This window comes from Callorhinchus milii, unplaced genomic scaffold, assembly GCF_018977255.1.
Source record: "Callorhinchus milii isolate IMCB2004 unplaced genomic scaffold, IMCB_Cmil_1.0 Scaffold7, whole genome shotgun sequence".
Lineage (NCBI taxonomy): Eukaryota > Metazoa > Chordata > Chondrichthyes > Chimaeriformes > Callorhinchidae > Callorhinchus > Callorhinchus milii.
Genome location: NW_024704748.1, coordinates 16,659,276 through 16,686,514, shown reverse-complemented (window position 1 = coordinate 16,686,514; position 27,239 = coordinate 16,659,276). Strand labels below are relative to the sequence as shown.

The following is a 27,239-nucleotide window of genomic DNA, read 5'->3' as shown; positions in this document are numbered from 1 at the left end:
GTCACTGGAAACTGCAATTCTTTCAGAACCCAGCCCCCTCCCTTTACTATGGCGTCATCTACTAACAAAAGCTGGAGAGGCACTGAGCTAAGTTAGCATGAGTTGCACTCATACAGTACCCTGGCAAACACTGCAGATTGCTTAAACTAGAATTGCCCCAGGACAAGAGCCCTGGAGAATCTGAATCGCCAAAGGCTGCAGTTGATTAAAATGAGCTCGTTTCAGGACAACGGCTTCAAGTTTACAGCTAAAGAAGTGCACGAAATGGAAAGTTTAACCAATAAGACAGCTTGGGATAATGCGGGGTTCGAGGGATCTCCTCCCAACTCTCCCTTCAAGGTGCAGACTATCTACAATCCTGGCTCCTTCCCAGCCAACCCCTACAGCTGCGACGAACCCCCATTTTACCCAAGTAAAGAAAAGCCGGGAAAGAATGGGACACCTTCCTCTGGTTGCTGCTCCGCTGTCTTTAAAGGAATCCGCAGTAAGTGAAAGATACTCTCAATATTCAGCTCAGACTTTAAAATCTTCTTCAACTGTTGCTGCTTTAACATTGTCGTGTAGAAACAAATAAAATCAGATCCAATCCTCTAAGATAGTAAAAATGTTGATTTTCCCAAAAATGTGTTTATAGAAGAGTTACAACTGGGTGCCTCAGAGATTGACATTTTTAAACAAATAAATCTAATAATGTGTTATTCTTGAATGATCTGCTGTAGATTTCAGCAATTTTATTTCAATTTAGATTTACAGCATCTGTAGCCTTTCTTAAACAAAATAAAGGAAGCTTCTAGTTTGCAAATACCCTTAAGTATTTCAGATTCCATCGAGAGAACAGTTTGTAATTATTGTATTTTCGATATTCTGTCTCATGAAAGAATTTGTACTGAACGACTGGAAAGAAATAATATTTCTTGAAGCTAACAACAGTGAAAGGAACTTGTAACTAGGTTTCCCTTTTAAGCAGACATTCTCTGCCCGTTAATAGGAAACTAAAGTTCCCATTATCCCAAAGAGCATTGCCAGGGTTAGTATACCCTTTTCAGTTTGTTATGACCAGCAATGATGTTCAACCTGTTTGTCTCTGAAAAGTACCAGCCTGACTGTTGGTTGCAATATTAGTTATCTAGTGGCATGCTGTAGTTCAGTGGTTAGAGCATTTATTTTTGAAATCGACTGTTCCAACATTATGGTGCTCAATGCCTACTCTCCTCTCTCCCCAAGTCGAAGTCAAGCTTCACCAATATTAAGTGTTCTAAGACATTACCCTGTGCGATGGGCACTATTTATGTTGTTCTAGTTGTTGTTGCTTGCTTTTCATTTCATGCAACAATGGTGCTTTATTTCCTTTCTACAGGCCTGTGGAGCACGAAACTAACTGAAAATACGTCCAACAATCCAGAGCTTTATATCAAGACAACCTTGCGAGAGCTGTTGGTTTACATTGTTTTCCTGGTGGACATCTGTTTATGTAAGTAATGTATCTCTTTCTAATATCAAAGTCAGCAGCAAATACAGGCTCAATAACAGCACGTTTGCTCACATTCAAAATGACTGATACAAATGTATCTGTTCATCAGATGATGATGATAATAATCCTTGCCGTTGGGATAGTGCCTTTCACATCAGAAGGATGTCATAAAGAGCTTCCACGAGATTTATCGTGAAGTGACTTTATTTGTGGGCAATCGCGACAGCCATTCTACACACTGCAGTGTCCCACAGACAGATGGGATCTCAGTTAACATCAGGATGGTACCTCAGGCACTGCATTGGAGGGTCAGCTTCGACTATGCAAATTCAAGTCCTGACCTGGAGCTTGAACCTACATCTTCTGACTCAGAAGCGAGGGCTACGATGTTTACTCCCTTTGAGAATGAATTAATAAAACACTACAATACTTGAATTCGACATTGCATCTTATTTGACCTCAAATATACAGCCACTACCCTTTACTTAAATCGTATCATATTGTTTGAGATATTTCAATGATGTCATCTATAGAATGGAAAGTTTGACGATGTTTTTCATGTTTTTCATATTTTCAAGGTAATTTACTCGATTATACTTTGAAATGTTGTGACTATCTAAATATATCAGATCCAACATTTCTTACATTTTTGCCATTGCATGATGTGCAAAGTGGTAAAATAATAAAGCATACAAGGTAAAATTACTTGAAGGTTATTTCACCACAGGTAAAACTTGAACCTACTGCACTCTCTATCTTTGGAGGGCAATGCTGTATTAGGTCTCTCAGGTGTTTCAGGAATCCCTGTTAAAATGCCATGTTCCCAAGTATGGAACAATTGATTTATTTAGTTTTCATTACTTGATAAAAATCAAAAAGGGAGAATCAGCATGAAACCCTGAAAGTTACACAAGAGATAGATCATTACTTGTATTTTATTGCATGGTATCTTCTATTACATAATATTTCTGTATTATTACCATATGATTTTTGAGCTTGAGTCTCTCTCTTCCTGAATCCTCTTTCTGAAGAGTGTGACTTTCTGATAATCCTTTTTATTTATTGTTTTTTGTATTTGTATTCACTAAGGTTTCATCAGCTGGTCAAAGATTAGTTTATTGTGCCTCATGTTTACTTGGCCTCTGATGGTATAGAACACCTGTTCACTTACTTTGCTTTTTCTATATGATGAATTAAACTTATTCAATTCATCCTGGCTTCAGGTTACACTATTGAATTAAACATTTGAACTGGCATTGAAGTCATCAATTTCTATGAACTTAATATAGATACAACGGAATTGTGTTTTCTTTTGCAGCAATGTTTAAATGCCTGTCTATTATGTGTTGCTGTTGAATTAATTAGAATCTGCAAGAAGGTGATATGAGCACAGGCATTGTGCTAATGTTTGTGCTTCAAAACCTCTTTTATTTCTGAGCAAAGCTAATTGTGATGATACTTTCTGTTAGGTCATAAAATGAAATGAATGAAATGAATCTGGACCTGTCAACAATAGCATTATATTGCTATCTCTGACAGACACCTGTGGAAATATAACATTTACTGCAAAGTATTTCTATTCTGATGAAAGGAGCCAAGCATGTAATTCATAAATCAAGATTTACAAATGTTTGCCAAGTCGCACTAAGGTGATTTAATAGGTTTGAACAGAAGCAAAGGTTATTAATCTGTGATATATCAGGGCAAAAGGTGTGCCTGATAATAAATGCCTCTTTCTCTTTGAATGGGACGGACATTGTTTTCAGGTTTACATTATTTATGCAGGTGAATGAGAACATGCAGAAAGCTTGCAGGCTGACGTGTTGGTAATGTTGATTAGTGGACAGTTCTGACGGTTCCATTTTAGTTGCTAATTGATTTTCCTCAAAGTTTTCCAGCATCTTTATTAGGAGCGTTTTCTTCAATCCTATTAATTTCTCATTACAGGGGCTCAATCATCGATTACAAGAATCACAAATTTATATTCTAAGGGATATTCTTGAGTCTGCTCAGATTAACAACATTTATGATTAGATATTGGAAGCAGAAACAAAAGGAGGGGTTTGTTTAGGCAAATAATAATACACATAATAATAATAATAATAATAATAATAATAATAATCCTTGCTTTCTATGTAGCTTCTTTTACGTCAGGAAAATATTTCAAAGTGCTTCACAGGACTTACTGTTAAGGGTAGTGACTGCGTGGTTTTTAGATAAAGTACTGAATGGAGGCTTCCACACTAATGCCAAATACAAAACTTCTGTAAACATAGATTGAGAGGTTATCATTAGTGGCTCTGTTAGAATGTTTGTCTCGTTCTTTCCCCCACCAATACTACTTCAGTGTAACAAGCTCCAAGGGCTAAGTTTCAGTGACCTCAACTCTTGATCAGGTTTCTTTGTTTCTCTCATTCAAATTGAGATGTAAAAACTGTACAGATATCAACACATATGTAGTCTAAATTTAAAACATCTTTTGCAGCTCAAAGTCATAATGGCGATTATAGTATTATTTTACAGAGATCAAAAACCTGGAACGCAAATTCCAAACAGCAGAGGATTTGCTCTGAACTAATGACCAGGTATTACATTTAATGATAGTATAACCATAACATCTTCTGTCTTATTTCTGTTTTTCTAGTGACCTATGGAATGACCAGTTCAAATACTTTCTATTACACAAAGGTCATGTCAAACCTTTTCCTCTCAGCTGCATCGGACACAGGTGTGTCCTTTCAGACAATTGGCAGCATGGCTGACTTCTGGAGTGTGAGTAAAGCTCTGTGAATCTGTTTCATGACATGGCTGGTCCAAGTTATTTCTGTTACAATACTTACATATCCCGTGTTCATTGCATTCTAAAAGTGGTCATTAAGTTTTGGCAAATCAAAAACAGAAGTCACTGGGAACACTCAGCAGGTCAGGCAGCATCTATGGAGAAAGGAAAGTGAGTCAATATTTTGGGTCCATGACCCTTGGGTTTTGATTAAGTTTTGGCATTCTGCTATGGAATACAGACGACCCGTCAAACAACTAAAAATACAGCATGTGGTGTCATTTTGGAATGAACATAAAGTAAACCTTTTTATTATCGCCTAACTTTCAGGCAGAAAATAGGGATCATTTCTACCCTAAATTATTCTTGGGCAATTGTGGTTCTATTGAAGCACAAATGATTGGAGTATTACTCCTAAAATAAGATGTTTCATAAACATTTCTATTGCATTCTTTACTGGATCCATTATCATCATCAAAAAAAACTAGATTTTTTTAAATGACCTTATAAGTATTTTTTGAGCAATAAACATAATAGGGAAACATATTAGAATATGATAATTATCATTGACCAAAACAAGCAGTCAAAGGCTGGCAGTAGTTCTCATTTGGCTTCAGGTGTGAGTGCTTCCCTCTTGCCAAGGTAAAGTGATAGCTATTGATTGTGTTTGGTCACATTTTGATTTATGTAGTAATTATCATGGGTGATATTATTATGCGCCAATATTTCCTCCTCCAAGAATTATATTCAGTGTTAATTATGAAAAGTATTCACTGGTCTTGCTTTAATAACTTGTTTTTCTCCTGAAAAGACAGTTGTTTTAGTTCTTATTTTGTAACTACAGATTGAAGGTTCCAGAAATTGACTATAATAACTAGGTGTTTCCTGGACTGAATCCAACTTGTTCAATGTGATCATTCATTCTGGGCATAGCTCCACCTGTCTTTTCAGAGAAGATGAATAATATCCTCAGTTTCATTGTATGTTTTTTGTTGGTGTCATCTATCATAACAGGCTTCAGATAATTATATATTTGATTATATACAGAGATTAAGGCACGTGTGTGAGATGAGATAAGTGTACAATGCCAGTGAGTTACAAGGGAATAATGAGTCTTTTGATCTCTCATTGTAAGGAGAGTCCTGAGATCATGTGCAACTAAGTTCAGGACATTTTTACTCTATCCAGTATACATTTTAGGATTTATTCTACATCTACAGTAGTTTATTAAGCTTGGTAGAGATAACTGATTATAGTTGAAAGGATAACAAAAATCACAGTGATGCAATAACTAAAACACAAGGCATCACAAGACTTCTGCTAATGTAACAAGAACACTTTCTTTCCAGCAAGCTACAGGAAAACACACAATATGTTATAAACAAGAATTTGCTGTAACTGTGAATATAAATATTTCTTATGGTACTTTCTATTTATTGATATCTCAGTTAATATTATGTTATAATGTCAAAAGAAAAACACTTGAAATGACTTTTTAAAATCAGCAGTAATAATTTCTTTTAATTTTCATATTAATATAGTTGATTAATATTTCACATTAAAATGTGGCAAATTTGCTAATGTATAAAGCACTCAAAAAGGCTGTGAGTTAAAACTTCACTGAAAATAGGTTTTGTGGTTTCAAAGCCTGAGATTCTCTCAATCTAAATCTGTGTCTTAATTATTAAACAATGCATTCTTAGCTTGTAACTCCAGTCTCGACCGGTGAGAAAATGGTGCAACAAAATATTTAGACTGCCAACCAGACTACAACAAGTCAACAATAGGTGGCAGTATTATCAAAAGAAATGTTGATCATCTGATGAAAACACTGGCAAGTTTTGGGGAGCGGAACTAGCTAGAGTAATCCTTATAACTATTCTGGTAACCTCACTGGAGACTAGACATCTGGTAGCAGGATTGGGCTAGGTTATGTCTTCATAGTCTAATAGGCTGACAATATTTATTGAGATGTATCAACCAGCAATAACAGAAAGTAGCTGTTTTGTCATTCCATCTATATCATGGGATTCATGATCTTTTTAATCCATTTTTCAGCTGAACAACTTCTGGGAGATCCTGGAAGAATGTTTAAATTCTGAACATTTGTAATTGTGTTTTTCAATTACAAGTTACAAATGACATTGATGTGGAGAGTGAGACATTGAACACATTAGACTTCCCTAGTAATTTCCTGTTCAAGTTCAGTTATGGATGTAATTCCCATCACTACACTTGCCAAATAAAATGTTTTACTCATTCTAGTTGGTCTCTAGGATGTGGTTGCATAGAATCCTTTTGCTGTTATAACAAACTTCTTTTAATGATGCTACGGTTTCCATAGTAATTAAAATGGCAGCTACAAACCTCCCTATGGAAACTATGTGTGTTTGTTTTCACTTTTCCAAAGGAAATAACAAGTCAAGCTAAATTCTTCAAAAAATATTTTATAGTCTTCTTGAGGGAAACAGATAACTCTATTTCACTGCTTAATCAAATGGCCAAGGGCCTGAATGGTATTAAGTACACATAGTGGAACACAAATGATGACCATTAGGTCTAGAGACCGATTCTATTTGGTTTACATTCTGATGCTTTGAGACATCCTCCCAACATGAAAGGTGCTATATAAATGTAAAACATATTGTAGGTTGCTGACTTGCTAATCAGTAATAAAGCCTTATTGGGAAATGCTCCTATTTTTCAAATATAATCAGGATGATGATAACATAACTGAGGTGACTGGATGGAGAAATTAAGTATTCCTCAGGGTTCATCATTCTAACCCTGGGGTTCATCCTGTTTGGTCTCTATCTACCTACCCACTCTTAGGTGATGATCTACCTTGAATGCATTTATTTTCACTCTTCCAATGGAGAATATGATTATTATTGTAGTGCATAAACACAGCTTAAAAAGTCCACTGCTGTACATTCTTAATAATAATCCTTGCATTTGGTACAGTGCCCTTCACGTTAGAAAATGTTGAAGTATACGTTATAAATATTTTGAAAGCTTGTACATCTTACTTTTATGTGCATTTATCTTCATGAATTGCATAAAACCTGTTTGTTTTGTGTTGATTCAGTACACACAGGGTCCATTGCTGAATGGATTGTACTGGACCAAGTGGTACAATAACGATTCCTTCTCACGTGGCCCTCATTCATTCATTTACTACGAGAATATGGTGCTGGGTGTACCGCGAATCCGACAGATAAAAGTAATGAACAACTCGTGTGTGGTTCACAAGGACTTTCGAGAAGACATCACTGGATGCTATAATGTTTATTCATTAGACAATGAAAACAAAGCTCCATTTGGACTTCAAAATGGAACAGCGTGAGTGTATCCTTTTTTTATTAATAATGGAATAAACAAATATCACATTGGACAATAATTGTTCCACTTATTGCCTGTTCAATGTTGTGCTGTGACTACATATTAATGGAAGAAAGCAAAATCATGTAGTAGCATATTAATGTCTCCAAAAAATGGGTTGAATGTTCCTGATACCACACAATGTAGTTATGATTACACATGAGCTGCTCTAGAAGTTTTTCACTCTTAGTTTCTTCCTTAATATTATCAGTAAAATAAAACCACAGTTTACAGAATTCACAGTATTGAATTCCTAAATAGTTCTATTTATTAACATTTAGCACATGGTTTTATAAACTACATCTTCTAAATAGCTTTGAGATCTGTCTAAGATTTCTGACTGAAATTAATAAATTACACCATTTTAATATCAATTTGTTGGGATTTTAAGCAGATTTAATTATTGATAGATCCTAAATAATGTTACAGGAAAGCACAAATATCTGCCACTGTAACCATGTTTTATGCACAGGTAAATGTGATACATTTATTTTGTTAATTGAATGTGGTCTTTACACAGATGGACCTACTCTTCCGAGGAACAACTTGGAGGCTCCTCACACTGGGGTAAGCTAACTGTGTACAGTGGTGGTGGTTATTACCAGGACCTCAAGTCAAATATGGTCGAAAGTTCTGCAATTCTACAGGACCTAAAGGACAACCTGTGGCTGGACAGAGGGACTCGGGCAGTTTTCGTTGATCTTTCAGTGTATAATGCCAACATTAATCTGTTCTGCATTATAAGGTGGGTCATAAAAATGTTTACTTTCGTAGAGACATCAATCATATCCTAAACATTAAATTTAGGTTGTTCAAGAATTTTTAATTTGTTGCAAAGTCTGGAGATGTATCATTATTTAGTTAAGTTATAGTTCAGATATGGAATGATGCCAGGCGTTTTTGTCTCTCAAGCCAATAATAACTACTGTATACAATTACATATCGTATTGCAATTTCAACATTGTTAATGGAAAGGTTGGTTAATCTGCAGAAGTTTGACTTCTAATCATTAAGTAACACGTCCAACAAATGAATAGCAACATTATACTGAATGTATTTGATTTGGTTTTAAGCACTACAGGTTGTGGTTTTGACATGTGACATGACTATCTTGTACCAGATAATTAACAAAAATAAACTGTTAAAACCAAGCTGTACTTTGGATCATTGCGATGTAGTGAACAAGGCAAATATCGGAATTCATCCAGGTTCCTTCCCCCCACCCCTTTCACCCCAACCCCACCGTGATAGAACAGATAACTGGAAGTAGCTTTCCACTTTTTCGCCAGAGGATGCATTCAGACAAATAATACATTGGGAAGGAAACTTTTGTAATGATTCTTACATCAAGTATCAAAATAATATCAAATAATAAATAGCAAATAATAAATAATAAATAACAGACAATCTTAATGATGATAGCACACATAACTTGTAACAATTTCATGATATTTGCACAAGCTGTGCCTTTGTGTTTGTATTCATTCTAACACTGCCCCTTTCTTAAAGGTTGGTAGTAGAATTCCCTGCAACTGGTGGTGCAGTAACCTCTTGGCAATTTCGCACAGTGAAACTCATTCGATATGTCAACAACTGGGATTACTTTATCATAGGCTGTGAAATAGTCTTCTGTGTCTTCATCTTTTACTACATTGTGGAAGAGATACTGGAAATAAGAATACATAAACTGCAATACATAAAATGTATTTGGAACTGCTTGGACCTGATGGTAATATTGGTAAGTTTATACTTTTTCTAAACCATTTTGTCCTTTTTTTGGAGGTGGATACAACCATCCTCTATCAGGGATTTATGATAAGCTAACAGGAGGTGTGTTTGAAGCAGAGCTTGACGGGTTGTGAGAGCTCCCCTACTTCAAACAAAAATGCCTTGTAACTGTGTAACAGTGTCTAATGTCAGATTAGTGCAAGTAAGAACCAATACAACATGAACAAACTTAAATAAAATGTAAAACAGGGACTGAAGCTTGTGAGCTTCTGATTGGGAATTGAACAGCAAATTGCTAGAGATATTGAGTTGACAAAGCTTTTTGTTATTTATTCTAAAATATAGAATTTCATAATTCGTGGCTATAACACGGATATCAATAGAATTAGAGAAGTTGCTTTTTATAGCAGGCATAAATGTAATTTGTGGTAATAATAACAGTTGTGTTTCTACAACTTCTATGGTAATAACAGGAGCCAATTGTCTTTTCCAGCTTTCTCTAGTTTCAATAGGTTTCCACATCTTCCGCACGATTAAAGTGAACATAATATTGGGAGCATTGTTGAAGTATCCTGAAGCCTATGCTGACTTTGAATTCTTGGCTTTTTGGCAGACACAGTACAACAACATGAATGCAGTCAATTTGTTTTTTGCTTGGATCAAAGTAAGTAGTTATGCCTAGAAAAACACCAACTATAGAATTATATTCTATGTCACTGTCTCCCAGGGCTGGAAGGTTTTGTTTGCTTTTCAACTACCAAACATAATGCTTAAATAGTAGCAACTTTATATTAGCCCAATACAGCTGAAACAAACAATTTAAATAGTTTCCATTAAAAAAATGTTTTATTCTCAATCGTTTTTTTAATGAGTTACACTTTTTTTTAACCTTTTCTAGATTTTGCACTGGGAGTACAGGTCTCACTGTGATCTTTTGATTTCTGTTGTAGTCAGCCTAAAGAAGGTTGTGTTGTTTTATTTGCAGTCATACAGTTGACAATTGGCTGAGAGTGACAGATGACCTTAGCCTAAATCCAGCAAACAGCAAACCTCTGCTTAGAAAAATATAAATAAAATACTCTAAACACACAACTTTCTCAATGTCCATTCCTAACATCTCAGAGCGTTCCAGTAAATTATTTACCATTTCATTACAAATGTAAAGTAAAATTACCGCAATAGAAAACAAAACTAAACCTGGTTGCCTGAATACACTGACAGCTTTTATGTCTACAAATTTGCTCTATGACTGTTAATTGTCCTCCCATGCATACACGTTTTACAACAAAGTACTCAACGTTAAATACATCAATTAACAGTCATTTGTCCCCACAATGTAAGAGAAATGTCAAGATGGGCATTATGGACTTCTCTCAACTTTAACTTAGTTAAAACATTTACAGGATTTGAAGATGGTGCTCCAGATGTCCCATTGCCACTCTATATGTGTCTTTTAAAAGTAATCAAATTTCTTAGTAAGGAGTTATTTTTAATGTATGCTTTCCTTTATTCAGATTTTCAAGTATATTAGTTTTAATAAGACTATGACCCAGCTGTCCTCGACACTAGCACGGTGTGCTAAGGACATTCTTGGTTTTGCGATTATGTTCTTCATCGTTTTCTTCGCCTACGCTCAGCTGGGCTACCTTCTATTTGGAACCCAGGTAGAGAACTTCAGCACCTTCCTCAAATGCATGTAAGTTCACTTCTCCTTCAGTCAAATATTGCCTTGTATGTTAATTTTTTTCTTTAAAAAACTCTTTTTTTTGCTCAAACCAGCATTCTCTCAATTGGTTCGACCAATTTATTCCCTAAAGTGATAACTAAAGTTTAAACTGGGTGAACTTGATGAAACAGGTACAGAAGTCAGTTAATCTAAGAGTTCCAAACTGATGAGTCAACATTATGGGATAAAGTGATAGAATTGAATATATGTTATCAACAGGACTATAGTTAAGGGAGAGAACAATTATTTCAAACCATTTTTGCAGACATTTATGATAAAATTGAAACAAGAATCCAGTTGCCAGGTTTAATTGGCTCAAGGACAAACACATAAAGATTCTGTGTATACAACCCAGTGATGTATTTTACTTATAGTAGGCAGTGAAACAACACAGAGGTAACTCTAGTTTCCTACTGTAGTATAAACATTGCAAATAAAAAATAAACGGGCCTTCAAAACGTGGTCACCTGGCTTTCCCAGCTCTATATATTGAAACAGTAAAGTAATAAATACTGAATTACCTTTCAACTCCATTAAAGAAATTACTTCAGTAATATCTCATTCTAAAGTGCTGTTTGCTCCTATTTCATTTTATACATGTAACTCTTTAATCTTTTCCCAGCTTCACGCAGTTTCGAATTATCCTGGGTGACTTCAATTATGATGAAATAGACAACGCCAACAGAATCTTAGGTCCAATTTACTTTGTCACATATGTATTCTTTGTTTTCTTTGTCCTTCTTGTAAGTTACATCTAATATCTAATACGAATCAAACAATTTCACAATCTTTCAATTAAGTAGCTATTTTACCCAATGATTTTTCAAACATTGTTCTCTTTCAGAATATGTTCTTGGCTATTATAAATGATACATATTCTGAGGTGAAGGCAGATCTCTCAGATCAGAAAGATGAGCTCCAGATTACCAACTTTATCAAGCAGGTTTGTTTGACCATTTTTGTTTAGTGCAAAAATACCGACATTTTATGCAATAACGTAATAAAAAAAACTAAAGGTTCTTATTTAATTTCCTTTTGAAATTACGATATGTAATAATCAACGATGTCCATCAAAAACATTGTTCAGCAGCATTCTTTGCAGTTTCGGTTTGAGTAAGCTTGTATGCTTGCCTTCGTATTTTTCCATCAGCCTGAACGTTTTCTAAAATATATCTGTATTGTTTCAATTGAAAGGGATACAATAAAGCTCTAACGAAGATGAAACGGAAGAAAGAGAGGATTGCTGATGTTCAAAAAGCACTGCAGATTGGATCCAAGGAACTAGGTTTTGAGGATTTCAAAAACAACCTTAAAGGGTATGAATTTACAAAATACAATTGACATTTATATCGTGCCTTTCAAGTTGAGAGGATTTTTTGCTAGTAAAAAAAAATCAGATTTCTACCTGCACAATTCTTGATTGCATTTTTCTGAATTACAAAACTTACGCAGAAAAGTGCTGTTGAAATGTTTTGAAATGTACTCGATATTTTTCAGGTTGGGTCATTCGGACCAAGAGATCGCAGATGCATTCTCGAAATATGACTATGATGGCAATAAGATTCTGGATGAGGAGGAACAGACAAGAATGAAAGAAGAGTTAGAAGAAAAGAAGGTAAGCAGTGTTAGCCATCCAGACAGAAATTGATGAAAAGCATGATGTAGATCTTCGGTTCAAAACAAAGAAAAACAACAACAACTGGTGCACAGTCCAAAGACTAGAGTAACACTTATCTACTGGTCCCATCAGTACTTTATAGTTCCAGTGCAAAAAAAAAGCTAAATTGGGTCTATCTTTAAGCTGCAAATAATCACTATCTTTTCAGTTGTGATGGTTGTCTATTTTTGTTCTGCAGAGTTACTGATTTCTTCCATGTCATGCTATTGCGACTGCAGACTTTAGTCCCGATCCTAAATAACATTTGGGTAACATTTTTTTGAGTAAAATGAGTGATAGTAGGTAGTCTTTTCAGTCTTTATTCAAACAAACTGCTAGCATAATTTCAAAGGCATTTTTTCCTTAGTAACCTAATTATTATATGAAATGAAGCAGAAGTATAATGTCTATTTTTGTTATGCAGGTTGCTTTGAGTGTGGAGATAGAGAACATGGGAAGGAATTTTATGTGTCCAAATAGCACACACGCCTTTACTCAGTCAAAAGACTTTGATGATGATACAAAAAGCAATAAGATCGCCAACAAAGCAAACACTGGCATATCAGATGAAGAGTTCCAAAGGTACGTATCGTGAATAGGAGTAATAAAGCACCGACAGAATTTTGAAATAAAACATAACCACCCAAGTAGCTTTGGAGGTTTAATAAAAAGAACGTTATTACTTTAAATGAAAGCAAACTCGTCATATTTTTAATTGGTAAATCTCTTGTTAAAATTCATATTTTATCAATTGGCGCAGTTCTGTAATGAAATCTTCCCATTCTAGTTTGGCACATCGTGTGATTCAGCTGGAACATTTAATTGGCAACACTGTGTCCAAAATTGATGCCATCACTATCAAACTTGAGATTATGGAAAGAAACAAAGTGAAACGGAAAGACATGATGGGAAAACTTCTTGACAGTATTCATGAGGTAAACATCAGAAATCTATTACTTTAAGTTCCTTTAAAACAATATTATCACAGAAACCACAATCATTGTATAAAATATAATTGCGCATGTGAATCTCCCTGCCTACAAATAGCTTTATTTCAGAGAATAATTTGCTTTCACCTGCTTTAGAATATTTTGCATTGTTTTGACATGCTGCAGAATGATTATAAATCCATTGACTAGGAATGATTATAATAATAATAATAATAATAATAATAATCCTGCTTTGTGAAATGCTCTGTGAAATTTGTTTTTCAAGGATGCGAGATGTGGACACAATGGCCAAGTAGGAAATACAGAAAAGGAATAGCAGGAAAATTGGGATTCTGCCTCAGCACGAATATCAATGTCAAATCACTGAGAGGATGTTTCCTGTGGACATCACCCTGAATCATGTAAATCAGGTTCATCAGCAATTTGCTCCTCAAAGAATAATCAGCAGAATCCATTTTAACTCGTACTTTTAGGGCAAACTTTTTGCATGGTTTGTTATTTATTTTGCACAATCTCTGATTAATTTACATCTAATTTCTTCATTGTTATCAGTCACGTCGCAAAATAGACCCTAAAACTTCAAGTATGATTTTATAATGAGCATATTTATGTTAGTCTGCTAGACTTTGGTGTTGTCTGTGACTGGTCCTATCTGCTCCCATCTGTGCAGCTTTGCAACAGCAAAGCAGTGCAGTAAAAACGTGGAGATATTGTATATAGGATTGGAATTCATTAAGAGAAACATAATTCATCATCAAACAATATATTACAAAAATAAACTAGAAAAGTGTCAGGCAGGTGAATTAATTTAAATGTATTACTAAATGAGAGTTAGTTCACCTATATATAAAACAATTCTTCACCTTGCATGCAAGTATTTCAGTAGATTTAACTATCTGTAAAATATTCAACAGTTCAAAGGCTGATGTTGCTTCTGACATGTTATAAGTAGGAATCCATTCTAAAATGCTACAACGTGCTTTATATTTGTTTGAGTTAAAAACATTTTTCATTAAAGTGGTGCCCCTGCGTGCAAGTGATAATAATAATAATAATAATAATAATAATAATAATAATAATCCTTGCATTTAATATAGCGCTTTTCACGTCGGGAGGACGTCCCAAAGCGCTTTATTTTGAAGATTTGTGATTTGAAATGGAAACATTCAAACAGTTTCTTTGTAATTGTAATATGAAAAGGGTCTAAAAATGGAAGTCCTTGCCACATTTACCTAACAATTCCCTGTTCATTCAGAAAGAGTAGCAGTAGACTTTGTAAGCAAGCCATGAGAAAATAGAATGGAGTATGTTTCATGTGCCCGTCTGTTTAAATCCATGTTCACAGCAGAATCAAAGTTATTAAATTGCAGCCTTCACCTTTGCAAGTCATAGTTGCTCCTTTGCCCTTTGACAATCTTTGGCAGCAAATCCTATCACTTCACGATCATCACAAAGGGAACTGTATATAAACATGTTTACAGGCATCAAAATACATAGTACAGTAACAAACCTTTAACCATTTGTTTGCCATGATGTTGCGATCTCAAGTCCCAGTGTTTGAGTCAAAAGACCAGACAATAAAGTTTTGTGGCTAACTCAGTTTATTTAAATTTAAGCACAGCAGGAATCCATAAAACATAAACTACCCGGTTCTGGAGCAGTCAGTGTGCTTGGCTCTTCGTCTCCCATGTGCCTGGTTCCCTATTAAGTCTGCTGCTTTATGTCAACAAGCTTTCAACTTTATACCTTTCCTATCTTATTCGTGACATGCTTTACACCTCTTTGTTCATCCAATCAATGGTCAGGCACATAGGTCTTTCGCAACTGGGAAAAGAGTCAACCGTGCTATTACTTTTGTGTTTCCCAAGAACTGGGCGTTTTGACTACAAAACAGCTTGTATCCTCCTAAGGCCAGTGGTTGTCTTACTTCAACATTTCATGTTGACCATTTCTTCTTAAAAAACAACTTGTGCTATTAACAGATGTTGAGTGATGGTTCAGATACAAAATGGATTAATACAAACAAGATTAACAATTTAATGTTTACAATTTTATTTAGCCCTGCCTTAAATCATTTCCTTATATATGTCATATTCTAACAATGAGCACACACTTAATAATTATTTTACTTCTATTACAAATAATCCTTAAACTACATTATTGTCTTTCACTGTGGAGAAGCCCTTTTTGTTCCACAATGCATCTTATACAGCCATCTGGTATTTATTATTAACTCAAACTTTGTTAATCAGAGATGCAATTCAGGAATATAATATGTTTTGCGTCCGAAGCATTTGCAAAAAAATGCATACACACGATATGATTCTGGATTATGTGCATAAATATAGGAGTGCTTAAAATTCAAATTAAACTCTCCGTAGAAATTAAGTGAGTAAACTGTTTCTTTTAAAGCAATCCCAAATCTCTTGAAAAGTTTTACAGCTCAGCTAGAGAGTTCCCGTTGGCCATAGTCATGACACCCTTAAATGAAATAGACAATGGAATTCTCTTGTCTATAAATTCTAATGTTACAAAGTAGATTCCTTTGTGCAATAGGATGAGTTGGAATTTCGCCCCAAAATAATACTGTCAAACTTATTTTTCTGACTAACACAAATTTGAGGATTAAATTAAAAAAGAGAAAGTTGTTGCTTGCAAAATGATATTCAGAAAAGCTTATAGTATGTTTGAAATGTCCTTTAAACTTTTCTCACTAAATATTCATCATATGCTGATTTCTAAAATTAATGCTCCTTTCATTGTGCATTTATAATGGGAAATGACAAAATAAATATGCATGGAAAAGATTGTCAATTTTGCCAATAGATCTACATATATTGTAGATGAGTTTGCTTATTATTCAAATGTCCAATCAAATTCTAATTCCTGACAAAAGGTTGGTTTGGGGAACATATTATCCAGGATAGCTTCTTAAAATGTTCTCTGTATGATGTTTTATTCAGCAGTAATATTTAATGATAGTGAAACTTGCAGATGTATAATAGGAACAGTAGAAGATTGCTTTAAAATAGTGTAGTGGGGTATATTTACATTTAGGTACTGCCATTGTGACAAACTTTGCATTGAGGTTGTTATAACCTGCAGCATAAATCCCTTTATTTTTATTGCATTTGTGCATGTATGATCTGACAGTGTTTTTATGTGATCGAGGTTTGTGAGTAAAGCAGTAATTCCACTAAAATATTTTGAAATCAATTTGACTTGAAGAATGTAGATTTCCCCTCCAGGTTCACCTTGTATGAAATCCCACCTGTTTAATAGAATGTTGATAAAGGAGTACAATACACTGGAAAAATATTTTTAATAGAAAAAAGTGTCCTGCAAAACGAGAAAGGCCTATTTTGGCTGACGTATGCAAAGGATCCCACCTCAGATGGCTTTCATTATGTTGAGTAGACTGGAGTTCACACTTATGGTAAGCAAACCCAGAATATGCAACATGACAATTCTGCAGGAGTAAAAAATGAGCAATTTGGGACAATGAGAATGATTCTAAAAAGTTTCTAAGGGAAAAGCACTTCAAATTGAAAGCACTTTTCTAGCGTGTTGTTCTTCTTTAAAGCCGTGTTTGTAACCCATTGGTGTAACTGCAATGTCCTAATTAACTGGCAGCGTAATGTCTCCAACAAAGTGTAAATTGTGATGTAGTTGCTAGTGTAGACTCAAAAGCACTTTATCCCTATACCTGCAGAAAAAATATATCCTTAGTCATTTTTGTGACAAATATATTTATTGTATTGAGTGAAGTGAATAAAGCATAACATTTAATAAATGCAATGTCAAGCAATATCTTGTGTGTTTACTTACAGTTTGATTAATCAAAGGTGTAGAAAGCTGCACAATCCTTATGCTTTAAACATATCATTAGTACAATGAATAGCAGTCATTTTAGTTCGGTTTATTATTTAAGACTTTTGTATTCCCCAAATCAGTGCTATTTTTAGACATAAATATTCACTTTTTGCCTTGATTTGAAATGCCTAATAAAAGCAGAACCTTTATTTTCTTTCTGATAGAGGTAGTTGCCTCATAATAGTGATATATACTAGTTCAGCTGGGGAGAAAGGAAGGGGATAACTTGTAATAGAGAAGGTTGTGACTATGTGAACCCTCAATGATATATCCTTCTAATCCCCAATATTCCAGTGGAGAGATTGGGTTACTCAACCTTATGGAAGGGTGACTCCAGTCAAACTATATTCAACATTATGGAGTTGTTTCATCTGTGCTATTATAAATGAAATGTAACAAGTAATAATATAATGAACCTTCCATTTGATATAGTGCCTTATCATTTCATTGAGACATCTCAATGCACTTCACAAAATATATTGTAAAGTGCATTGACTGTGTATTTTATAGACGATACACAGCAGCCAATTGAGCATGGTAAGTAAAGCATTTAGACTTGTATCCCATGGTCTTGACATTGTGACTTTAAATCCAATGAGTTTGACCAACAAGCATTTCATTATTTCTGCATCATTTATCAATTTTCTTGGTACTAAAGCAGCTCAGAGCTAAAATATCCCTTTGATCAACGTGATTAAAGCAGCTGAAATAAACTGAGTTATTTCCGAAGCAGAGTTAGCCCTCTTCTCACGGAGATGCAAAGCTGTCTTCTACATTTCTTATAGTATTATAATGGTTCAATCAGCCTGAAACAAATACTTCAGATGCCAGGCAATCGTTGAGGCCTGAGTGAAGCATTGATCCTTCATCTAGGTATAAGCACTTTTCCATGGTGTGAGCCTTAACATTTTTAAAGCATGGGATACAGGGCTGGTGGAAATCACCACCAGTCAACCTGAGCTCCTAGGAATGATCAGGAGGTTAAGGAAAGTATTGCACAATCACTGTATCTATTTTCGTCTTGCATTCCAATTTGCCTTCAAGTTAGCTCATGTGTATTGCTCAGGTATAGTGTATTTGCAAAGAAAAGGAATTTTTTCCTGGTTTCCTCACCAACAATCTTCCAGATAAATTGATCAGTCACTTCTTAGATGTTTGTGCGACATGACTGCATAAATTGGTTGTTGTGGTCACCTACAAATGCACAGGCACAGAACCTTACAGAAATTCTATTTAAATGCACAGCAGATGTGTGTGAGTAATAACTCTTTGGCTAATATTCCAATACAATGTTGGAGAGGAAAATATTACCAAAATCACTGTATCTATTTTGTTCTTGCATTGCAATTTGCTTTCAAGTTAGCCCATGTGTATTGCTCGTGTATCACGTGTGTAAAATTTTAGCGGAAGAGTATTTTGCAGGATGGCACATACTCAGATTTTATAAACGTTACACAACCTATTGAGAATCAAATGCCACTCAGAAAACAAATCTTATTTCCTTTTTGAAATGTACAGCAGATTTTCACATTTTTATTTTCAATTGTATTAGTAACCGAATGTGTGGTATACAAAGATAGTGTGATTGATGTATAATAATCGTGGGATAATAAATAGACAGATATGATATTTTACATTCTATCTCCTTGTGGAGAGACTTTTTAGAACATGACATTTTCTTCCATATTTGCAAAATAAGGTTTCATGAGTAATGCCAGAGTACTCCTTTGTAAATGATTTCTACCATGTGTGGTGTAAAATTAAACAATTTCAGTGTATTGGGTGTCTTGAAGTCAGTATAGCCAAACGATGTCCTTACACAATGGTACTACCTCTGGGTGGCAATTGTTCTTGCCTTGTGATCTATGCTGAAAACAATGATATGAGATGCAATAGAAAATAACTTAAAATTCATATTTTGAAATCTTTGCCTCGTGCTGATGGTGGGTAACAATTTGGGAACACACTTCATTCTCCAGTGAGGACATCTTTAATACTAATGAGAAAAATATCTAATGAAAAAATAGAGTTCAAATGTTAAGTGAACTTAGAATGTTTGAAGTTTCCTGAAAAAAGTAAATAAACAATTCTGTTAATCTACAGAGGAAAATGAATTCAATTCATGCAAATTGTAGAGGACAAATAATGAACAACTAGCAGCGCACATTCACACTTCGAAAAAATTACCTGAGGCGAGGCCTCAGTGAACTTGTTTGGGTAACCTGCAAGTTTTAGAAACAGTAGGCCATGAAGTAGAGATCTCCTAGCAAGAGGTACAGAATGCAGAAACCTCAGTACTCATTCCCCTAGTAGGTCAATAAATACATCATTGGGAACAATAACAACAAATTTACTTTTGTATAGGACCTTTCATGTCAGGTGGATGCCCCAAAGCACTGAGAGGTAGACAAAAGCAAGATGACAAAGAAGTATGGTTAGAGGAGGGAGTAGTGCAATGGATTGGTATGTTATATTATGGATGTACAAAACATATTTGCACAAATAGCTCCTATATAAGTGAACCCTACCTGTCTGACATCCAGTCCTGGACGAGAGACAACTTTCTTCAGCTCAATGTGTGCAAAACTGAGGCCCTCCTGATTGGCTCGCGTCAGTGCCTCTGCACCTCAGGCGCTGACAGCATCAGCATCCAAGGCTGCACTCTCCACCTCTCAAAGCCAGTCAGGAACCTCGGTGTTCTGTTCGACCCTGAGCTGTCCTTTCTTCCCCACATCCGTGCCACAACTGGCACTGCCTTCCACCACCTCCGGAACATCGGCAGACTACGACACTACCTCACCTCTCACGCTGCTGAAACACTGGTCCACGCCTTTATCACCTCAAGGCTGGACTACGGGAACTCTCTCTTCGCCGGCCTTCCCGGCACCTCCCTCCACAAGTTGCAGGTCATTCAGAACTCTGCAGCTCGTGTACTGTCCCGCACCGGGTTTCGCGACCACATCACTCCCACCCTCTCTCACCTCCACTGGCTTCCCATCCCCCAGAGGATTGAATTCAAGATCCTCATCCTCACCTACAAGGCCATTCACGGCCTTGCTCCCTCCTACCTCTCTGACCTACTATCCCCCTACTTACCTGCCTGTACCCTCCGTTCCTCTGGCTCCGGTCTGCTCCACATCTCCCGCCCCAACCGCCCTACCATCGGTGGTCGGGCTTTCAGCCTCTCAGCCCCTAGGCTCTGGAACTCCATCCCCCATTGCCTTCGCCTTGCCTCCTCCCTTTTCTCCTTCAAGACCTTTCTCTTCAACAGTGCCTTCAGCTCCCCTCTCGACTCTCTACCCCCTCCTCGCTCCCTCCCTTCCCTTCCCATGTGATAATGGAGTGATGCTCTTGCAATATGACATTGAAATGTAACACCCTAGTGGGTATGGCAGCATTTCGACACAATCACATTTTAATGGGTGGATGCTATTCAACCTGCTGAAAGCCTGAAAATCTATTTAAACAGCAGATGTGCGTGAATAATAACCCTTTGGCTAATATACCAATGCAATGTTGAAGAAGTACTGCCTTATCATTTATTCTTCAGATGAGATTCTAAACCAAAGCCCATTTACTTGCTCAGGTTATGAATCCTATGACACTATTTGCAAAGAAAAGGAATTTTTTCCTGGTTTCCTCAGCAAGAATCTACCAGCTAAATTGACCATTCAATTCTTAGATGTTTGTGCGACATGACTCAGCATAAATTGGTTGCTGTGGTCACCTACAAATACACAGTCACTGTACTTTACAGAAATTCCCCGTAAAGCCCTTTCATTATAGGCACTACATAAAATGTAAGGATTCTTAATTTTATTTTCAAGTTTATTTTCATATGATGATATAATGCAGTGTTGTAACCCATTGGTTCTGCTGTTTAATTGAAAATAGTGTTCTGAAAATGGATTAATAACTCAAATAAAAGCTCACAATGATGGAATTAATTGTAGTGATCTATTTTCCACATAAATTTATTTTTACTTTCTAGGCAAATTCATTTGACGTACATTGCTCAGAATAAGCTAACCTTTGTACTAGTCCTGTCATGCTGATTATGCAATGCTAGGTTGTGTAAAGTGTATATTCTCCATGCGCCTGAGAGCATCTTGTGTCAAGATGATTGTGATTAAATGTTTCTCAGATTGTTATATATAATTTTATAAACATAGAAAATGTGACCAAACCAGTTTACAGATAACTCTTTTGATTCAAGGCCTTAAAGAATGAGACAGAGCAAGACGTAACTATGTTGTGTTATGGATATACAAAACATATTTTCACAAATAGCTCTTGCATAAGTGAACCGTAGGTCATGTAATAATGGAATGATGCCCTTGCAGTATGACAAGGAGAGGTGTGACTGAAGTTGATCTGCAACAATGCGTTCCAGGATTTTGGCAAGGAAGAGTAGGTTGGAGATGGGATGGTAGTGTGCAAGATTAGGGGGTTCGAGGGTGGGTTTTTTGATGAGGGGTGTGATGACAGCAGTTTTCAGGGGGAGTGGAACAGAGCCTGAGGAGAGAGACTGGTTGACCGTGTCGGTTGGCAGGGGGAAGAGCAGGAGGAGTTGAGTGACCAGCAGCTGGGTGGGGAAGGGATCAAGCATCTTTGGATTGTTGTTTGTCTCCAGGCTGGCTTTGGAGTAAAAGTCAGTTTGGGCCTGTGAAAGGGAGAGGCGGTAGGTGTGGAGATGCTCAAGCCACAGCTGGCGGTGAATCCTGAGGCTGGATTTTTGCCATCTGTGCTCGAGCATCTGGGTTTGTGTTTTGACTGAGCAGTTCAAATTCAGGACCTTTAACTTTGCATCACTGGAAAGAAACAGTGAGATGGAACAGTCTCATTTTAATGTTATTGTATGACTCGCTCTTTAACAATATTAAATTTGGTTGCTTTAAGATTCCTGAGCTGTTCAATGTTTTAGGGACCATTTTGCAATAGAAGCTGAATTGATTTATTATTTTTTTCATTTGCACATTTTCTGAAGAGACAAGTTCTTCTTTGAAACTATTTCCTCACAAAAGGTATTCCTCAGGCATTTTTCCTTGCAACCACATGAAGTTGCGACATGTGGGTGTTTGTTTTTGTTGTCTTTAGTCACAGACACTCTTTACGTCTTCACACCTCTTCACACGTGAAACCAAACACAGATAGGTAGAGGATTTAGATAAAATGAGTGATAGAGCAGGTTCATATTCTTCGACCCAACCTTTCATAATGATTTGTGACTTCTTTCAAGCAATTGTTAATTAAACAATTAGTTCTCTCTTTATGAAGTAACTCATCAAATAAACGTTTTTGACTTCTTTCTAATGCCTTTTTTCTTTGATCTAGATCCATTTGCTGTCCTCATTCTTAAAATGGACTACTCCAGCACAATCACACCTGAAAAGTGAATCTATTTTACTTTTTATGTCACTGTAGCTTAGTGGTTAGAACGCTCGTCTTACACGCAAGAGGACTTGGATTTGATTCCTGGTCAGGGAGAAACGTTGGGCAAGTTTCCTTACTCCACAGGCCTCTGTTTACCTACCAGTAAAGTAGGAATCCGGTTGTTAGTCGATTGGCGAATCGCTTTTCTGGGGGTAATAATCCCTTCAAATTTTTTTTAAAAAGTTTGGTCACTCAATCCACGACTGTTTGTGAGACCCTGCTGTTGCCAATTGGCTGCCGTGTTTCACCCATAAAATATACGGTCAATTCACTTTACAGCATATTTTGTAAAGCACTTTGAGATGTCTCAAAGAATTGATAAGGCACGATATCAAATGCAAGGATTATTATTACTACTGATCGACATGCTCTGCACATCCATCAAAGTCTGTTTCCATGAAGTTATTTAATGTTACAGCTTTTCTTTTCAAAATCACCAATTTTAAACCCTTTCGATGGACCCCACAAAACATCTTTGCAGTTTTATAGCCATTACTTGTACTTTAACATGGGTGCTGAGTTCTTAATCGCTCAGGCAAATAAGTATATTGCACTGTTAATAATCTGAATCTTTTAAAGTATAATACTACATGCTATTTGTGCATTTGGTACAGGCTCTCCAGGTTATTTTACAAAGAACAGCACATAATGGATTTTATACTAACAGCATTAGATCTTTTCAATATAATCCCAAATTAGCCCAACATAATACTGTAAATGAGCGATGCACTTCAAACAGCTTAGGGTAAATTAGCTTGTCCGCATCTACGGATTTTGTTATGCTACAATGACCATGAGAAGTACAGTTCTTAACAAAAGAGTCAATACTCTTTTGTTTCCAGTTTTTAGTGTTTTAAAAACATTTTTGTTGAAAGTTTAAATTCTGTAGTGAAGTCACAACAATTGTAAAGGTAGGGAGTACCTGAAGTAAAGGTGCCGTCATCTTTCAGAGCATCTTATGGACCCAGACTCTGAGAATCATCTCTGGTAATGAACTCCAATGGAATTATTATATTACCAAGCTTAAGATTTTGTCCATCCTGGGATAATGTAGATTTGTGAAACACCTCCCATGACAAATCTATAGCCCATATAGTCATCACTTTGTGAACTTTGGCTAAGAGGATCATAAATGCTTCGAACAAAGTATAACCATAAGGTATGCGACCAGCAATTAAATCCGATTTATTTCAGATCGTTCGGCTTCTTTCAAACAATGCAAAATGTAACTATATCCAATTTGCCAAAATTTATGGATTTTTAACCCACTAAAAATGCCATGGAATAATTTCAAGTCTCTTCTTTTCGACCATGCCTTCAGCTACCCTCCTACCTCTCTGCCCTCCCTCATTCCAACCTTGTCCTCCCACACTTGGTTTCTGATCCCCGACTGTTCAGCGCCTTGGGATGTCCTCCTGACATGAAAGGCGCTTTACAAATGTAATTTTGTTGTTGTTGTTCTGATTGCCAGTCTTTTCAAGGTTTAAATTCAAGCATTCTTAAGCCTGGTGATGGGTTTCTGCATGTGTCAGACACCTGGCTTACCAAAAATATTTATTTTTTTACCAATTTATCATTCATTAGTTTTACTATTGAATGTTGCCTTCCACGTTTGTATTTGCTGACATTTTTGAGTAGTACACCACTCCACTGATTCACTCGCTGCTTTTGAATCGACAGCTCATTACTGCTGGGTCACCACGAGCTGCTCTGTTTCTCGCATTATGAATAAAATCAAATTTCTTATGAACTCGAATGCTAATCATTACACTAATTTTGCTAACCTGCTTTACTCCTGCTTTACTCTAGAAAGGTCCATTGGATTGGATTTTCAGCATTCATATTGTGCAGATAGATATATTGCTTTGTTCTATTAGACTGTTTGAAAACAGACAGTTGATAAGCTTTATTTCTGCGTACAGGTTGAGCATAAAAATGCCAGTAGCATGTCTAGAAGTGTTTAAACTTTGATCTATGCATTTCTCATCTCACATCATTAGCTAGCAATGCCAATGCCTATCTTATGAAAGTTCAAGACAACTACAGCAGATGTAAAGTCACCGTTTACAAAACACATGATGACACACCATGCATGTTAAGCGATCCATAAAGTACAAAGTGATCCATAAAGTACAACGTGACACATTATGTTGCATCTTTGTTGGGTGCAATATAACTGCAGCATGTGCAAAGGCCATCTTTGAATTATATATATTTTTCAAAATAAACAATGTCAATCTGGCACCCACTGTTATATTTTCTATTTATTAAAAGGCTGTGACTGTTCTGCAGATCATGTATTTTCAGACTATAAAGCTGCCGAAACAGGAACAAGTGTCAGTTTAACTCAATTATTAACTCTCTTGCCTCTGGGTCAACAGACAGTGAGTTGAAAACTACCTCACAGGGAACTGAATTTATAATGTTTGCTGATACTCTCGTGCTCCTTTGACCCTTTTTTTTCTTAAGCCTAACAAAATCAAATGTCAATTGATTATGACTCTGTGGCCTTCTGAGACAGTTTATTTCACATTCTCACACTCCTCTGTGGGGGAAAAAAATCTTCTGATCATTACACTAGGCCCTATGAGGCAGGTTATCAATAGCTTCTGAAAATCCATAAACACCACATCTGCAGATTTGTAGTATTATCTGTTTTAGTGCTTTCTCTGGTAGGAAAAGAATAGATTTATTAAAGTTTGGCAAGATTGTGACTTCCACTACTGGTTATCCTGTGAATCTCTGTGCTCCTAGAGGTCCCTCAGTGTATGTAATTCCCTTTATGTAAATTTAAGCATACATGAGGGTTTAAAAGGGCTATTACCTGAAGAAATGGAGAATCTGATTTTCTCACTCATTCTCCATAAATGCCACCTGTTCATAATCCATGTCAAAATCAGTTACTTTATCAACCAGTGGGACATCTCATCTATTTGCAGAATTGTATGTTCAAGTCTATGCCAAGATAGCAACACTAGATATCACATTTTTGAGGTTGGGAAATATGAGGTTTAGGAAATACTTCTTTACATAGAGTGTAAATCAACAGCTGGAACAAGTTATCGCAAGAGGTGGTAGAGTTGAGGGCAATAGACTCATTTAAAACAAAGCTTCATGCTATAACAGGAACAAAGTAGGGGTTTTATTCTGAAAAAAATGAGATCAACAAGATCTGAAAAGCTGTCTTCACCCTTAGCTCTGTGTCATCCGCAAGAAGAGAATTGTTATGATAGGATGATAAAACTCATTACATGAGTCATAGCCCATATTACAAGCTTTTGTTATTGTTAATCGGTTTAAACCCTGTTTTTACACAATACTTTAGCAGTTTCCTTGACTGAACACTAATTTGAACTTCATGCTGCCTCCGTATCTTAACCAAATATGTTGCGTGCACATTTTGATTGTAAAAGTAAATCGAAAGATCTTGAATTCAAACATCTCGGTAAATATTAATTCCCAAGATAACAGCTGCAAAAAGTAAAGAAGCGGGTCTGAAGTTCAAATACAGAACTCTGACCTGAATCAATCAATGGGATCTGCAAAACACCATTTGTGTACCAGAGGGAAAAAAAAGTGTTAATAAAATTCAGAATCTGATGTGAATTTTTTTAATATCATTTAAATTAAATTAAGTTTAAAAAAAAGTTTCACATTTGTACAGTGCAAGGGTTTTTTAAAAAAAAATTGGGGGGGGAGGTGGGGATTTTTGGGGCAAATTAAAAAAAATGAACACGATTGTCAGCAGAGATGAATAGTGTAAATGTCCTTCAATCATCAGTCAGGGCTAAGGCCAGGGGTAAAAAAAATCCAGCTTGCCTTGCCCTTAGCCTTACCCTTAGCCTTGCCCTTACCCTTACCCATACCCTTACCCATACCCTTACCCTTACCCATACCCATACCCTTACCCATACCCTTACCCATACCCTTACCCATACCCTTACCCTTACCCATACCCTTACCCTTACCCTTACCCTTACCCATACCCTTACCCTTACCCTTACCCATACCCTTACCCACACCCTTACCCATACCTTTACCCATACCCATACCCTTACCCACACCCTTACCCACACCCATACCCACACCCATACCCACACCCACACCCACACCCATACCCTTACCCATACCCTTACCCATACCCATACCCACACCCTTACCCACACCCTTACCCATACCTTTACCCATACCATACCCTTACCCACACCCTTACCCACACCCTTACCCACAACCTTACCCAC

General features: G+C 36.3%; 1 protein-coding gene across 1 annotated transcript; it reads left to right on the top strand.

Moving 5' to 3' along the window:
• The first annotated feature begins 210 nt into the window (after positions 1-210).
• pkd2l1 (polycystic kidney disease 2-like 1) lies at positions 211-14,008 on the top strand. Its single transcript, XM_007899726.2, has 16 exons — positions 211-339; positions 1,225-1,279; positions 1,358-1,471; positions 4,116-4,243; positions 7,339-7,592; positions 8,152-8,376; positions 9,141-9,369; positions 9,853-10,023; positions 10,874-11,055; positions 11,708-11,828; positions 11,930-12,028; positions 12,280-12,401; positions 12,583-12,700; positions 13,167-13,324; positions 13,530-13,677; positions 13,958-14,008. Exons 1-16 carry the CDS (start codon positions 211-213, stop codon positions 14,006-14,008), a joined length of 2,304 nt encoding a protein of 767 aa, XP_007897917.2.
• Positions 14,009-27,239: the final 13,231 nt, after the last annotated feature.